This window comes from Anoplophora glabripennis, unplaced genomic scaffold, assembly GCF_000390285.2.
Source record: "Anoplophora glabripennis isolate ALB-LARVAE unplaced genomic scaffold, Agla_2.0 scaffold157, whole genome shotgun sequence".
Lineage (NCBI taxonomy): Eukaryota > Metazoa > Arthropoda > Insecta > Coleoptera > Cerambycidae > Anoplophora > Anoplophora glabripennis.
The window spans coordinates 884,384-900,192 of record NW_019416263.1 but is presented as its reverse complement, the minus strand read 5'-3'; the positions used below and the strand labels follow the sequence as shown (position 1 = coordinate 900,192).

The 15,809-nt window shown below is 32.8% G+C and overlaps 1 protein-coding gene across 1 annotated transcript in view; it reads right to left on the bottom strand.

The window, feature by feature from the left end:
• The window catches only part of LOC108904505 (transcription factor SOX-2), a 100,689-nt gene that overhangs the window by 16,190 nt on the left and 68,690 nt on the right, over positions 1 to 15,809 (bottom strand). The window contains exon 3 of the mRNA XM_023457318.1: positions 14,474 to 14,628. Coding sequence (XP_023313086.1) covers positions 14,474 to 14,628 — 155 coding nt within the window. The remainder of the gene's footprint in view (positions 1 to 14,473; positions 14,629 to 15,809) is intronic.

The window sequence follows — 15,809 nt, the reverse complement described above, 5'->3', positions numbered from 1 at the left end:
CTTTTCACCGATGAAGCAAATTTTCCTAGAGTAGGTGCAGTAAACTTTCATAATGTTCATTCATGGTCGGAAGAAAATACTCATGAAATATTTGTTTCAAGATGTCAACATAATTTCAGTTTAAATGTTTGAATGGGAATTGTAGAAAACACTCTAGTATATCCTTTTATTCTTCCACACAGGCTTGGAGCGGCAGAGATTTTTGAACGAAAATCTTCCAACATTACTTGAGGGTGTACCCCTCGCTACACGGTAGGTGATGTGGTATATGCACGATGGGGCGCCTGCACATAGTACAGAGAATGGTTAAATTTAAATTACCCGAATCGCTGGATCGCCTGACTTAACGCCTATGAATTTCTTTTTGTGGGGACACATAAAAAGTATTGTTTATACCACTCCTGTTGCCTCCTTAGAAGAACTACGCTTAAGAATATTTCAGGCAGCAGATGACTTTCACAATAACCAAGAACTGTTTCTGCGAGTGCGTTATAATTTCAACAGACGTATTAGGTTATGCTTGCAGCAAAATGGAAATTATTTCGAGAATATTCTTTAAATTTAATTTTGCATTTCTTATTGTTTTTTGTTTGTATCAAATTTTATTTCAAATAAATAACTTTACGTAATACATATCCCATAGTCATAAGTTATGAAACATTTTTCATTAATTAATAGCAAATTGTTCTTAATGTTATTATTAAATTACCAGCTTATTGACAGGAAGTGTCAATTTATTAATATGATAAATAACAATTTAGTTGTTACGACATCCGCCTACTTTATTTTTACAAATTTTCGCAATTACCCCTTTAGTGAACGATGACGCATCTAATTTTTTACTAGAAAACTATCGATTTTATCGAAAAATTACAAGAGGTACAAAAGTTGCGCAATAAATCAGTCTTCTCAATAAATATTTTTAAATAAATAATTTGCGTCATATAAAAAATTTCTAATAAAATATTGCAATGGGGTTGACTGTTTCACTCCTTTATAAAATACGCCAATGATCGAAAAAATATTGAAAAGTTGTCTCTTTATTAGTAGGATGCTCATACCAAGTTTCGTGGCTCTATCATTCCCCATGTTAAAGAAAAAAATTAAAATGTGAATTTCAATCCCCTACTTTAAGAGGGTATATCGCCTCAGGGGTGCAACTTTCATATAAGGTATTTTTACTTCAATCCTCTTATTTTTGGTTCTAGATTCACTGATACCATTTTTGCTACTTCATTTAAAAACACCCTGTTATATCAATGGTTCAAGAAGAAATAATCAAGTATGCCTAACAGTACGGTCTGGCTTTCTTAATCTAATAGAATCTGATAGTGTTTATTTTCAAATTTAAGTGCAGAATACTAAAGGTAGTTGTCACATAGTGAAATTAACTAATCTTTAATTGGTCATGCTTTGGAGAAGAAATGTCGTATCGAGACAACTCAAAACAGAAACTAAGGATAAGATAAGAATATTAAGTTAACGTATACAGTATTGACTAAAAAAATATCTGGAGGTGTGACATAATTTTGAAAATATGTTAAAATGGTTTTTTGTATCTTTACGTTGGAATATCTCAAAATCCTAACGTGATGGAACAATTTCACAACTTGATTTGGATCGACGTGATAAAATTGCTTCGGAAAACACTATGCCTTTTGAACCTTTCGATGTGTAAATAGTCAATGTTATTGATCTTCCGAACACACGTTATTCTTTCTATTACAGATAGCAACATTGATTTTGCTGAATGGAAAGATCCCTTCCTGCCGCCCCTGGAAGGCGCAATTTATCCTGCCGTTGTTATTCAAATAAGCAGCGGCCCCGGACCGCGAGGGAGTCACCCGGTAAGGCATGATTGGAGAGCCGGGCGCTGTCACCGAGATACACAGACAAAGATTATTAAATCAGGATTAGCGGCCTGTTTGTGACTGGTCTGGGGCCTTTTTACAAGAAAAACAAGCATTGATTTGTTGGCCATCGCGCCACCGCGAGAATGCCGAGGCATGAATATGAATTAACGGCCCGGGTCCAGATGTGGGGTGTTCGATTGTAAAGTGCTGGGTTTATCGCTCCGATGCTTATTTGTGGGGCATAAAGGTCGTGAAACGCACAGTTTATACGGGCTAGGTGGCTACTTAGGTAGCCCCCAGCCAGAGGGGAGCGGGTGCCGGATTTTGGGAAATGGGCACTCGTAAAAATTACTTTACGAGACTGTAAATTACGTCGATATTAAAAATGTAGCGACTAACAAGGGCTAGATTACAATTTAACCATTTTGAAGAAAATGGTGATCCTACCCATTAGACCTTTAGATTAAAAGGACGTTCAATCCAGTATTATAGTTTTTCCTTTAGGCTTTTGTAAAATTCGTTTATCCTTCATATCAAATGGTGAAATTGAGGCAACACTGTCAATATTACTTTACGATATCTAATTGTTCTGCAGTCCTTCAAAGCTAGAGAGTACGCATGTCGGAATTTGACTGTAAATTACGTCGACATAAAAAATGTATTGATTAACAAGGGCTAAATTATAATATAACCACTTTTGAAAGAGGTATGATAATCCTAACCTTCAATTCTTTGGATTAAAAGGACTTCCAATCCAGTTTGTTGGTGTTCTCTTCAATGTTTTATACAAGGTGTTAGCAGTTTGACTGCCTTAATTTTAACAGACGATAGAATACATTAAAATAAACAAAAAAAAAACTTTATGACATCGGTCCTAAACTCATCCATTTCCGAGAAAAAAATTATTAAAATCTAAAACTTGATGTACAAAAGTACGATTAATTAAGGAATATTGACTTCACTGCGTGCATAGAGTACCATAAAATACAATGTTTATCACTTTTTTGCACTTCTTTATGCTTAATTCTAAAAAATAATTAGCGTTGTAATAAATTTAAAATTCGATAAAATTCATATCGAGCAATGTGACAACGGCGCGGCGGAAAATAAATAAAATAAAAATAAATAATAATAATAAATAAAATAAATTCAAAAAATAATTAGCGTTGTAATAAATTTAAAATTCGATAAAATTCATATCCAGCAATGTGACAACGGCGCGGCGGATAACACGAGGTACTAAGCTGTCCAGAATTGCGCAATTTAGTTGGTATCTGGAATTGGACCGTGTCTGAGTGTTTTTTGCGTACCACTATTTCTTTTTCTTGAGGTGTTTTCCAGCGAGTACGCAAAAATTGGATTCGGAGCTGTCGTGCGTGCATAAAAAATGTAATGGACATTTTGTTTTGTACTTTTGCGTTTAAAAATTGAATTTTGCCTTTTGGTAAGTACCTAAATTATTTTTAATACGTATGATTATTTGGATGACGTGAATCTTTGGGTATTTTAATTACATATTTTCCAAATTCATAATTTGATTAAAAGTTAAGTTCCTATTTTAAGAAACTCATAATTAGTAAAATGTAAGCACAACACGACCTTTGTATTACAAAATCGATACATTTTATTTTATTTATTTAAAAACTGGAAACAATTGTCTTGAAATTTACTAAATGTTTCACAATAATAGTTGCTTACATTTTTGTTATTCCGTAGGACAAGTCTGCTGCGTGCACACGTGGTATGCACCAGCTGTGTAGCGTTAGGTTAAGCGCTGCTGTCACGTTCTGATAAAACTCCCCAATATTAATACTCGCTGTATTCTCTATATCAAATGACGATGAAGTAAAAATCAATAAGTGTCCACTGTTAACTTTTTGGCACAAATACTTTTGAAAAAGATGGCATCCTAAGTTGCTGTCTTTAGAACTGAAAGGACATCCAATCCAGTTCTTTAGTTTTTGATTTAGTATTTTATAAAATTAGTTTATTCTACATACAAAAGTCTGAAATTGGATCAACATTGTTAACATTACTACTATTGTAATTTTTCTTCCAAAATGATCTCATTGTGCTGAGACCCTTCAAAGTCAAGAGTGTTGAGTGAAAAAATAGTGCATTCACTCAACGGTAAGAGAGAACAGGTGTTAGATTTTGAAAAATAGACACAGGTACAGATTAATTTACCAGACTGTAAATTACGTCGATATCAAAAAATATAGCGATTAACAAGGGCTGTAGTACAATTTAACCACTATTGAAAAATATGATAATTCTAACTGTCACTTGTTTGGACTAAAAAAACTTCAAGTCCAATTTCAATTCTTCCTTTAATTTTTATTAATTTATTTCCGATATCAAATGATGAAATTCACAAGCAGAATAATTTACAGAAATTACGTCGATATTAAAAACATAGAGATTATCAAGGACTAAGTTGAAAGGCGCACTGTCAATATTAGGAAATAAATAATTTTAAAATTATTTTATCAGACTGTAAATTACGTTGTTATTACAAATGTGTCGAATGTCAAGGGCTAAATTACAACTTAGTCACCTTTGAAAAAGATGGCATCCTAACTTCCAATCATTGGATTAAAATGACTTCCAATTTTAACTTAATTCTTTCTTTAATCATTTATATTTGTCTATTTTCCATATCGAATGATAAAACTGAAGCAAAATTGTCAATATCATTTAAAGGTTTAGAATCATGGTAACATTTTTCTTAAAAACGACTTCTATGTGCTCTATGATTTTTCAAAATCAGTGAGATTGGATGCTGGATTTTGGAAAATGGGCACTTGTGAATATTCTAACCTTCAATTCTTTGGAATAAAAACAGAGAGAACAGACGGATTTTGGAAAATGGGTTCTAGTTCATAAACCTCAAAAAAATCTTATATTTTTTGGATTTGGATAAACAATTTTTAAGACTTGGAAACTTATAAATTAATATGTTATTCACATGTAAAATCTAAATTAGAGTGTGAGCAATTAATGTAGTACCGTATTGCATCACGGATTTTCAAACTTTGGGCGCTCTTGGAACTGAAGAATTCCTGCCACTCTGAGGCGATATTGATCCGGTCTTCGGAAATGGCTGGGCTTTTGTTTTCATATAGCTCGCACAGCCACCAAATCACCAAACACACCATCCAGTGTTTGGTAATCGCTCAGCGGTTTCTTCAAATTTCGAGCTGATTTCACGGAAAATTTGAACAGTGATATTCTTGGCGATTTATGGCAGATGCCGGTCAATCTGTCAACAATATCGGGCTTTGTGGACATCATATGTAATGGATTGGTGTGTCTCAAGCGGTACTCGGCTGCATAGACAACTTCGGTTGCAAAATCTGTTTTCGGTCAACGCTGTATGGGTAGGTTTTGGAACAGACTGGTTATACTCAACATGTATTGTTCTCTAAGACGACTTGGACCTTTTTTAGATTTAAATAAGTGACTTCTTGTAGTGGATTGAAAACATGGGTGAAATTTGAACAGCTTGCTGACCACGTTTTGTAAATTGATTGTGGATAAATATGAACCTTTCTGAGTGTTATTTCAGTATACAATTAAAAGTCAACGTTTGTGCTCCGCCCTGTACACAAAAAATATAATTCAATCTACCACAAAACAATGAAAGCTGAAGACAAGGGGCTCGACCTATCACAGGTTAAAAGCAACTATTAATGGTGTCATTAAATTCTTGATTCACAAATACCACATTAGAAAATCATATTCAAAACAGTTCAGAGAACTCGCTGAAAGCTGTAAAATAAATCATTTTACGGCGAAAAGTATAAAAACGGTCAAAATTAGTCGGAAACCATAAATAATATCACAAATTCCTTTGCAGTTTTTATTGGTTTTTAATTGTATTATGCTTTTATAACGTTGTAAAATTTACATTTCACAAAATTAATTTCACTTGACCTTGGTCGTCTGACAGAGCCAAATCCCATAATTTATTAACAATATAAACCAACTACTTACTTGGGAGTCTGAATAGGCAACTTTTGGTACTAAATAACACTAACACCATATTTTTTCAGGAGTATACAATGTGAATGATTTGTTTTTGAAAAGTTCAAAGGGATTACAAATTTGAAATATTGATTTAATATTTCACAATAATCTGCCATTTTGCTTATTTTGTTCTCTTGAGAAATAATGGTGCATACTACATCGGAATTGTATCAATATTACGGAAATTATTTAAATATCTTCTAAGACAACTTTTTTATCTAGAGAAATGTTTAAATTTGGTGGACAGAATTTTTGGAAAAATAAACAAAACGCAAGTGATTAGTATACCTGGCTCGACAAATTACTTAGGCAAATGACACCCTCCATCCAAACAAGATCTGGTGTTAATCTTTATTTCCGCTCGTAACCCAACACTCGAAAGACAAACAGACAAAACCAGTGAACAAAAATGTCATTTATCCTTTGTCTGTTTGTACTGTATTTTCGTGAAGGTGAAAATTAAATTACTGCCGGGACTCGTTGTTTTCATTAATAGTGATAATTGCTGCTATCAGAATTTTTGCTTGTTCTACTAATGAACAATAATCACACGCATTATTCAGGTAAATCTTCTTAAGTATTCTCAATCTGCTGCCAAGGGGTTGGAAAATAAACTCAGTAGCTCCAACAGGGCTGGTGTTAATTGAACGACCTCTACAATAAGTGGTTATATTAAAGGCAAAAGCATCAAATTCTTCGTATTGTTTTGAACCGGTCAAGATATATTATTTTGTAAATAAAGTATTCTACAATTTGCATTAGCAGGTAGTCTCCATAGCCTTTCAAGTATATTAAATATAATTAAAGTGTTTTTTATTGATATGCGTTATTTGCATTTATTAGGAAACTATTCAGTTCTGGAGACATCATTTTATTGTTAAAATGAACAAATGAAATCCAAAATAAACTCAAGGAATAACCGACTTTGACTATCTGTAAACATATGCTGAATATGGTATGCTGCTTTTATTATGTGGCACAATTATCATATAGGTGTCAATGGTAATGTTAATAGAATGTATCTCTTAATACATACTTCTTCCATTTGGTCATTAGGAGTTAAATTCTATTTATAAGACAAAAATCGTATTTTAATAAATTTACGCAGTTCCTGTACAAACAGTTGAAGAAAGAAGTGATATTACATGTATAAATTTACATATTCATTGGAATTTTCCTTCGTAACTTTTTTTGACATATGCTCATAAGTTAGGCGCTTATTAAACTACAGAACGTGTACTTCTAAACTCTACAGCATATCAGAGTAATTTGCATTGATTAATTCGAGTTTCACCTATGTTTTCATGAAATATGTTTCCAGGCTGTTCTACATAAATCTGTAGTATAGGACTTTTTACTCTTAATATATTCCTTGAAACGTGTAGATAAATTTTAAACATATTTCTTTCAGACACTTAGGAGGTAAACTACTGTAAATATTATTTAACTCGTTATAAATTTGTTTTAAGAAACTCTTTTTATAATAATAATAATAATATTAATAATAATAATAAAGGCTATTTATTTCCAACAGGTAAGAAAACCCAATTACAGGAAACGCATAATCAACAATATTTACAATTGAATAATAAAAATATAAATACATAAATCAGATACTTTTAAAGACAAGCGTGTTACAGTATACATACTTATCAAAAAAAAAATTCTGGATGTACAGGGGACCCTTACAAATACAATTTTGTAAAGAAAAAATTAAAAAGGGCAGTTCGAAAATGATTTAAAAATACACTTCTGCACGGCACTGGAAACTGGTTCACTGTAAAATCTGACCTCGCACAATGCGACCGGCATGGCGGTGTGATAAAAACGGACAAAAAACATTCGCAAGGAAAGAAATATTAAATATGTAAATATAATTTTATCGCACCTATTTTATATCGGCAAATTCAACTGCTTTTGCCTTTATTAATTAATAAAATTAATTTGTGTTTTTAAATAATAAAATAATTTGACATACTCGATGTTACAACAATTGTTCAAAATTTTATCCACCAATGTGTAAACACATTTGGGTCCGTTGTACTCAGTTTCTACGAACTAACACAAATGTTCTCTTGTTTCACCATAACACAAATGCTTCACCATAAATTAAAACGATATCCATCAACTCCGAGTACACGCAAACCATTTTTGACACAAACTACCCATTTTTGACACTAACTACTAAAAACCTGTTGTATACATACACCAGAGATAGCAAGTAAATATCGCAACGATGATTGCAAAATCCGAATTCAGTATTCGGAGTTGCTGAGGCCACGTGGCAAATGACGCTAGAGACTACAGTTGTCCAGCTATATAGTGGTTGAATGTACTATAACTTCAATATTTTTTTTCTCGGAAACTATAAGGATTTTACAAAAATTTTTTTACGACATTGATTCTATTTCTCATGCTGCATCTATTCCCAAATTTTTTTGGATAAGTTGTGAATCACCCTGTATATTATATTATATATACATTCATGTACCTCTATAGATAATGTTTTTAATTATGTTTAGTGACGAAAAATTATCACACTGATGATGTAAATTATTAAAACAAGTGCAACCACTATATATATAGGTGCTCTTAGCAAAATGTTGGTCCTAGGCATTTCAAAATTTACTTTGTTTAGAAGAGTTTCACAGTCAATGTTATAATTTATCAAATTGTATAAAAATGCAATAATACTATATACTCGACGACACTCAAGGGAAATTACATTTAATCTGTTTAGTAGTATTTGATTATCAATACCTCGGGCAGGATAAATGCCATCTTCTTTAAATGACAGAAATTTTAAAAAACGTCTCTGAACAGATTCAATATTATGAATTTGATACTGATAAATGGGGAACCAAATTATCGAACCATACTCAAGTTTGCTCCTAACTACTGCGTAATACAACATTTTTAAAGTATTAATATTTCCAAAATTTTTACAATTTCTTAACGTAAAGCCTATGTTTTTATTAGCATTAGTTACTAGTCGATTGATTTTGGTAACAAATGAAAAATTTGAATCGAAGAAAATACCTAAGTCCTTCACTTCACTACATTGTAACATCATTAAGTTTATACTCATATTCACATGTTTCTTTTTTCCTACAAAATGAAAAAAGGTGACACTTGTTAATATTCAATTTTAAGCAATTGGAACTACACCAGTCATTAATATGGTTGGCTTGAATCTGTAAATGTGTAGAACCCTCAGGAGTTTTAATTCTTGTATATATTTTTAAATCATACGCAAAAAGAAGTTTACAACAAGAGATATTGTTGGGTAAATCGTTAATAAATAGAAGAAATAACAAGGGTCCTAAATTAGATCCCTGAGGGACACCAGGTCACATTAAATTTGAATGAATTAAACTCCTCCTAACGGACAAACTGCTGTCTATCTGTTAGGTATGATTTAATAAACTTAACTAGAGATAACCCAGCACTATCAAGTTTATTTAGTAATATATAATCATCAACTTGATCAAACGCCTTTTGAAAGTCCATGTATAATACATCAACGTGTCCTTGACAATCAATGGTTTCACAAATGTATTGAGAAATACAAGCTAAATTAGACATACAAGACCGTTTATTAATAAAACCATGTTGTTCCGGCGAGAAAATATTTTTAGCTGAAGCGTAAATATTTTCATAAATTATAATTTCTAAAAGTTTTGAAAAATTGCATAAAATGGATAATTAGATATTACGGACTTATCGCCTTGCTTTAAAATCGGACATATACATGCCATTTTCCACTTATCCGGATATGTCGCTGTAAATAGTGAAACATTAAACATATACTCGTACAACAACGCAGTTACTAATATTTGGCCACAGTCTTTTACAACAAAACTAGGTATGGAATCAGTACCAGAAGTTATTTTATTTTTTTAGATTCTTTAACGCATTAAAAAAATCAGATTCAGTAATTTTCTGTATGTTAACAATATCACCATGAACTATCGCTTCATTGTTAGTCTCGTAGTTGAAGTCAGAAGTGACATAAACACTGTGAAAATAAATAGCAAATGCATCCACAATCGTTTGTGGACTGTTATGTTCAATACCATTTAGTTTTACAGTACCTAGAATGATTGAATGACCTTTTTTACTATTTATATATGACCAAAATTCAATAGAATCAGACATAATAAGACGTTCAGAATTATGAATAAAATTGTTGTATGCTTGTTTAATCTGAATCTTAATAGTACTACTCAAATTACTAAATTTATTATAATAATAATCTGTTCTGAACCTTTTATAGTTTTTAAAAGCAGATTCCTTATATTTTTTTTATAATATCACTAGTAAACCACGATGGAAAACTACGACGATTAATTTTTAGAGGTACAGATTGATCAAAAATATTACTCAAGATGTGAAACACTTCACACGCAACATTAATATTATCACATTTTAATACATCAGTCCAGTCCACATTTGCAATAAGTTCGTACATTAAAGGATAGTTCGCTTTTCTAAAGTTATATTCTCTGTTTATTTCACTATTCTTAACGTTAAATTGGTCATAACGCTGATAATGATAATTAGAGACCTACGTCCAATTGTTAAATAAAGTGAAGTTATTAAATAACAAACAAATTTAAAATACGACGCTTATAACAATTGACCGCCTAATAGAGGCTACGAAGAAAATTCTGCAGGTGGGGGCAATTAGGACACAATCCTCCCGCGTCATCATTTATACCCGACAGCAATTAGCTCAGAAGACAATACCCCGACAGGGGCACCATGTTGGTATATCGCATAAAGCGTCCGTAAATATTCGCGGGAAATAAAATAGTCGCGCGTAACGCAGGGGGTTTGTTTAAATCGTTAGAGTACATTGTGTCGGATGATATATCGCCAGTTTTGTCCCGCAAGGTGCTGCTCCCAGCAGTCACAATGCCGTAACGTATGGCACCGGTTCTTTATGGCGGACACATGGAATTTTCAAACTGCCCGGCAGCGTTGCCGTCTCTGGGAACGCTTAAATCATCTCGATTTGCCGCCATGAATCGTCCTGTTATAAGGACGACTTAAATCGCACCTTGGCAGCGATTTCTCTTTAGTGGACTCTACAAAATAACGAAAAACTCGTGAAAAGTATTTTTCAATGCACTTTTGTTGCTTAGGAATAATATTTGTAATTAGGTGGTAGTTACACAGGTTGCGAATTCGTGCGAAAAGTAACCGATTCGTACAAACGAAGTATAGCGTAGCCCATAGCAAAGATATTCTCCACTCAACTACTTTGAAACTGCGCATCCTACTCTTAGAATTCAAATTAAATGAATTTAAAGCTTGGAACTTAGAACCTGGTGATTAGAGAGTAGCACACTTTCTGTTGTGGTTGCCTATAATATACTTGGCATTCTCTCGATAACACCTTTTAGTGAGTGTTTCGACTGAATTGAACACTTTTTGTTTCATGCTTGACATTTTTATGCACCTTTCCACTGCCTTTGTGTTTGAGCTAGAGCACTATTGTATCAGCCGCAAAAATGTAGCGAAGCTTAAGTACTTCGGGTGCTCTCTTTATGATCCACGGTTGAACGACAGCTCGCAATAGTTTATAAAAATTTTATAATGAATACAAAAAATTTATTTGGTATAATTATTGATATGCGAGATGTTGTTTGGTTACATACAGTAGGTCCCATACAGTGTAATGAAAGTGAATGCACAGAGTCGTACTTAGTACTGTCCTGGGTAGTTAACTGCAGAAAACCAGAGTTGACATTCGATTGCACCTCTTGATGGTTCCGTCAATTCTCTAGATTAATCCTGGCCGTTGTTTCTTGATTTTGGCTAGCCGGATTTCGGAAATTTTTGGTGTTCTTTTAATCAGTCGTCGAATGTGTTTGAGTTTCTAGATCTATGGTCATTTTATCCGTCCTTTGATCATTACCCGATTTTGGTGGAATTCGTGCTGTTTTACCAGAAAATTTGAAACATAGGTGATTTTTTGGAGCGATTCGTAGCGGTCTAGCCAGTGCAGTGCAGTCGTTTTGCTAACATTTATTAATAAATTCGGGCTCTCCAAAAGTTATCTGCTCTAACCTGGTGTCTCCGGAGCAATTTTGGTCTCCGTAGACATATCCGGCTGTTGAATTCGAAACACTAGTGAAAATTTTGTATTTTGATCGACGCTAGTTGGTTGATTGGTTTAACTTTCGTACAAATCGGTACAATTTCATATCAAAAATTTTAGCAGATCATAATTAGTTATACTAACAAACTGTGGCAATTTAAATAGATTTTTTGCAATAAAACATTTAACAACTTCAATATTGAGCTAAAATCAAGGAATAACAGCAATCATTTTCTCATTTCTTTTTTTTTTCTGAATATACTTCTACGGTTTTTTTCAGTTGTATAAAGGAGAATATTTTTATTGATTTAGGTGATCATCACAATAAGTGTACGACCTTGTAATAAAAAATGTATGGCCATTACAGTCAAAATTACAGCTGGAGCGTATTTACCTTAAACATACATAATATATGCTATAGTAGATATTTTATACAAAGATACATAACATGGCCTCTTTTTTATTTATTCGTATTGACAAGCGTCAATGTCTCTTGTGCATATGATTCGTGTAAATTATTATACTTGCACTCATCATTTTCTTAACTTGTATAAAGAAGAAGATTGATATACATTACCTAAGCATGATGTACTGTCTAGTTCATATAATGTTTTTTTAACTTTCAACTTACCATTTTCATTTATAAACAAAACTAGATATAGACCAGGAATATTAGCGAAAAAAAAGAGAAACTCGAAAAAATTCCTATCCGCGATATTATTGTAAAATTGTCTAAAGGAACATAATACAAGGCATCTCTCATCTCGTGAGTCAAAAAATTTTATTAGCTAACTTTTCTATTTAAACAAATAAGTGAGGAAAACACTTTGCAGGGAAAACCATAAATTTTAGCGAAAAATGACTCACAGACAGCTTGTAGGGAATAAAATTATCTACAAAATAAGACTTGTTAAATTAAAATCGTTTAATAAACAAAAAAGTTATTGCAAAAAATACAAGAAAAGTGCCCATTTTTAAATTTGTTTACAACTATCGCATTTATTGTTAAAATTTTATAAAACCTATGACAAGTTCACTTCGTAAACTTTATTTTTTATGTTTATAAACAATTGCGCTACGATTTAAAAAAAATCTTATCTTAGCTCCTGTTGGTCGTAGAGGGTACTTTTTTTAAATTTGTATTTTTTGGCCAGCTATCCATTGCATCTATTTTCGGTGAGGTAGCATAAATAGCAACAAAGCGAAAAACGCACGGTTTTTAATGCACAATTTGAGAATGTTAATGTCAAAAAAACGGTGATATTTTTTAATAGGTCCCTTAAGTACGTCTTTAAGATTACAATGACGCTTTCAGAATCATGTTTGGTTGAAAACTAACGCCTGTACAGAGGCTTAAAGTTCATAACTTTTGGAGCCTTTGTTACAAATTGAATTGTGCGAAAACTATTGAACCTACAGCGCCCATTTTTGGCACACTTTTAAAGTATGACAAAACCCTCAACTTGTCATAGGTTTTATAAAATTTTAACAATAAAGGCGATAGTTATAAACAATTTAAAAAATTGTCACTTTTCTTGTTTTTTTTGCAATAACTTTTTTGTTTATTAACCGATTTTAATTTAATAATTCTCATTTTGTAGATAATTTTACTCCCTATAAGCTGTCACTTTTCGCTAAAATTGATGGTTTTCCCTGCCAAGTGAAAAAACTGCTTCCCTCACTTATTTGTTTAAATAGAAAAGTTAGCTAATAAAACTTTTTGACTCACGAGATGAGAGATGTCTTGTATTATGTTACTTTAGACAATTTTACAATAATCTCGCGGATAGGAATTAAACTGAAATATGAATATAATTTTATTTGTCTCGTTTAGCAAAATGTATATATACAGAGTGTCCCCGAAAGGTTTGTACATAATTCTACCACAAATTCTTGAGGTGAAAATAGTTCAAAAGTTGATAATTATGGATATATAGGGGTCAGCGTTATTAATTTATTTTCAATTTCCTTCATTATTTATTGATAGAAACCTGACAACGTTATAAAACTTGGTATATAGGGTTTTGTTAGGGTAAAAAATTCAAATATGTTAACAAATTTTATGTACGTTAATGTCGCTAGGAGCAACCGTTTGCCAGGAAAATGCAAGGACGGTTTAACTCTGCTTTCTTAGGGTGCAATCAAACAAACTGCAAAACAAGCAATAAAACAAAACCGAAAATATGTGAATTTTATTAATTATATGTAAAAACACTTTAAGGAAATGTTCAAAATAACTACTGATTTCATGTGACGCCCTGTACCTCCGTAATTATCAACTTATCGATCTATTTTAATCTCGAAAATTTGTGGTAGAATTTTGTACGGACCTTTCGGGGACACCCTGTATATTTTTCATTTTAAATCAAAGACTTTGTATTTGTTTGATGCGCATATTTTGGTGGAAGGTCATACAAGCAAATATTACTACACTTTTCTTTAGAAAACTGAAATAGTAATATGAGTAATAAGAACAAAACCTCACCTGAGCTGTCCCGGTAAGTCCCGCAGACATCGCAGCCGCCGATTGCTGAGCTGCAGCCGCAGCCGCAGCCATTGAAGCTGCGCTGAGCGACCCGTAAGCCGCTGAAGGGTTATAGTAGGAGGCCATGGATTGACTCATACTGCTTGCAGCCATCCCTGAAATATGGAAAAGAAATTTGAAAATGTTCTAAGACAAAGTTTTTTTTAAATAAATTTTGATGTAAGACACTGTTTTTATTATTGAACTATGTATAAAATGGTCATTTTTAATTAAAAATTTCAAATAGAGCAGGGCCTGGTCTTTTATGATTTTTTTCAAACGTTCCGATTTTCATGATTTGTGATAAAAAGTTACTGCATTCAATAATATAATTTGTAATAAATGATTTAACAACCGTAAGAGATATCAATTCCAGCTTATGAATCGTCAGAAGAGTGAAATATATGCGTTGGCATAATAGCAAATAGTTAATTTTACTCATAAATAATGTAGATACTTGAATATATTTTTTTTTAATTTGACGTTTTGACGATAATATTTATTATAATACAATAATTACTTAAACACATTGTAAAAAAATCGGTGTGAGTGAAAGCAATAAAGGTTCGGAGTGTATCCATTGAGTGAAATTATTGAGCACGTTTTCACTCAATATTGGGCATTTTGATCATTTTACTCATTTGTGATTATATTTAAACTAAAACTGAGTACTTTCACTCACATAAACCCGTATTTGGTGCATTTCGAGTAATTTGAATGATGCCCTGAAGAAGGCACCACTTACATATTGCTTCTGTAATCTAGACCATAGTTGATAGGGGCCCGTTAGATGCTCCAGAAATGCGTGATCATCAGGAGAACAGGCCTTAGCAGGCGGCGGCGGGTCTCAGCTGGCGGGTCTCAGCCAGGACAGGAGGAGGCCCCGCGAAGTGAATTAATTTCAACACTGTATACCCTAATTAATCATTTATGAGTGATTTACTTTCGCATTCAATATTTAGTTAATTAAAAACCAAGTCTGAGTAAAAAGTGACTCAATAATAGTTAAAGAGTGACCGCAAAATCCCCCCGTTTTTGCGTAGTGTGTAGCAAGAACGGGGAAGGTTGTACAGAGGTCTCCGTGGGCTTAAATTGATCGTCATGAAAAATCTAGGTGAGCATAATTCGATTTTTCCAGTATTTGCCCGACTTACCCCTACTTATGGGGTGGAAACCAATTCGCTTCTAACTACAGGGATCTCGGAAACGGTAAGAGGTACGAAGTAGCTTAGATGGGGGCAAAGTTGCGTAATCAGGGGACCAACATTATGCTTCTAAAAAATCAAGGCTAACATAA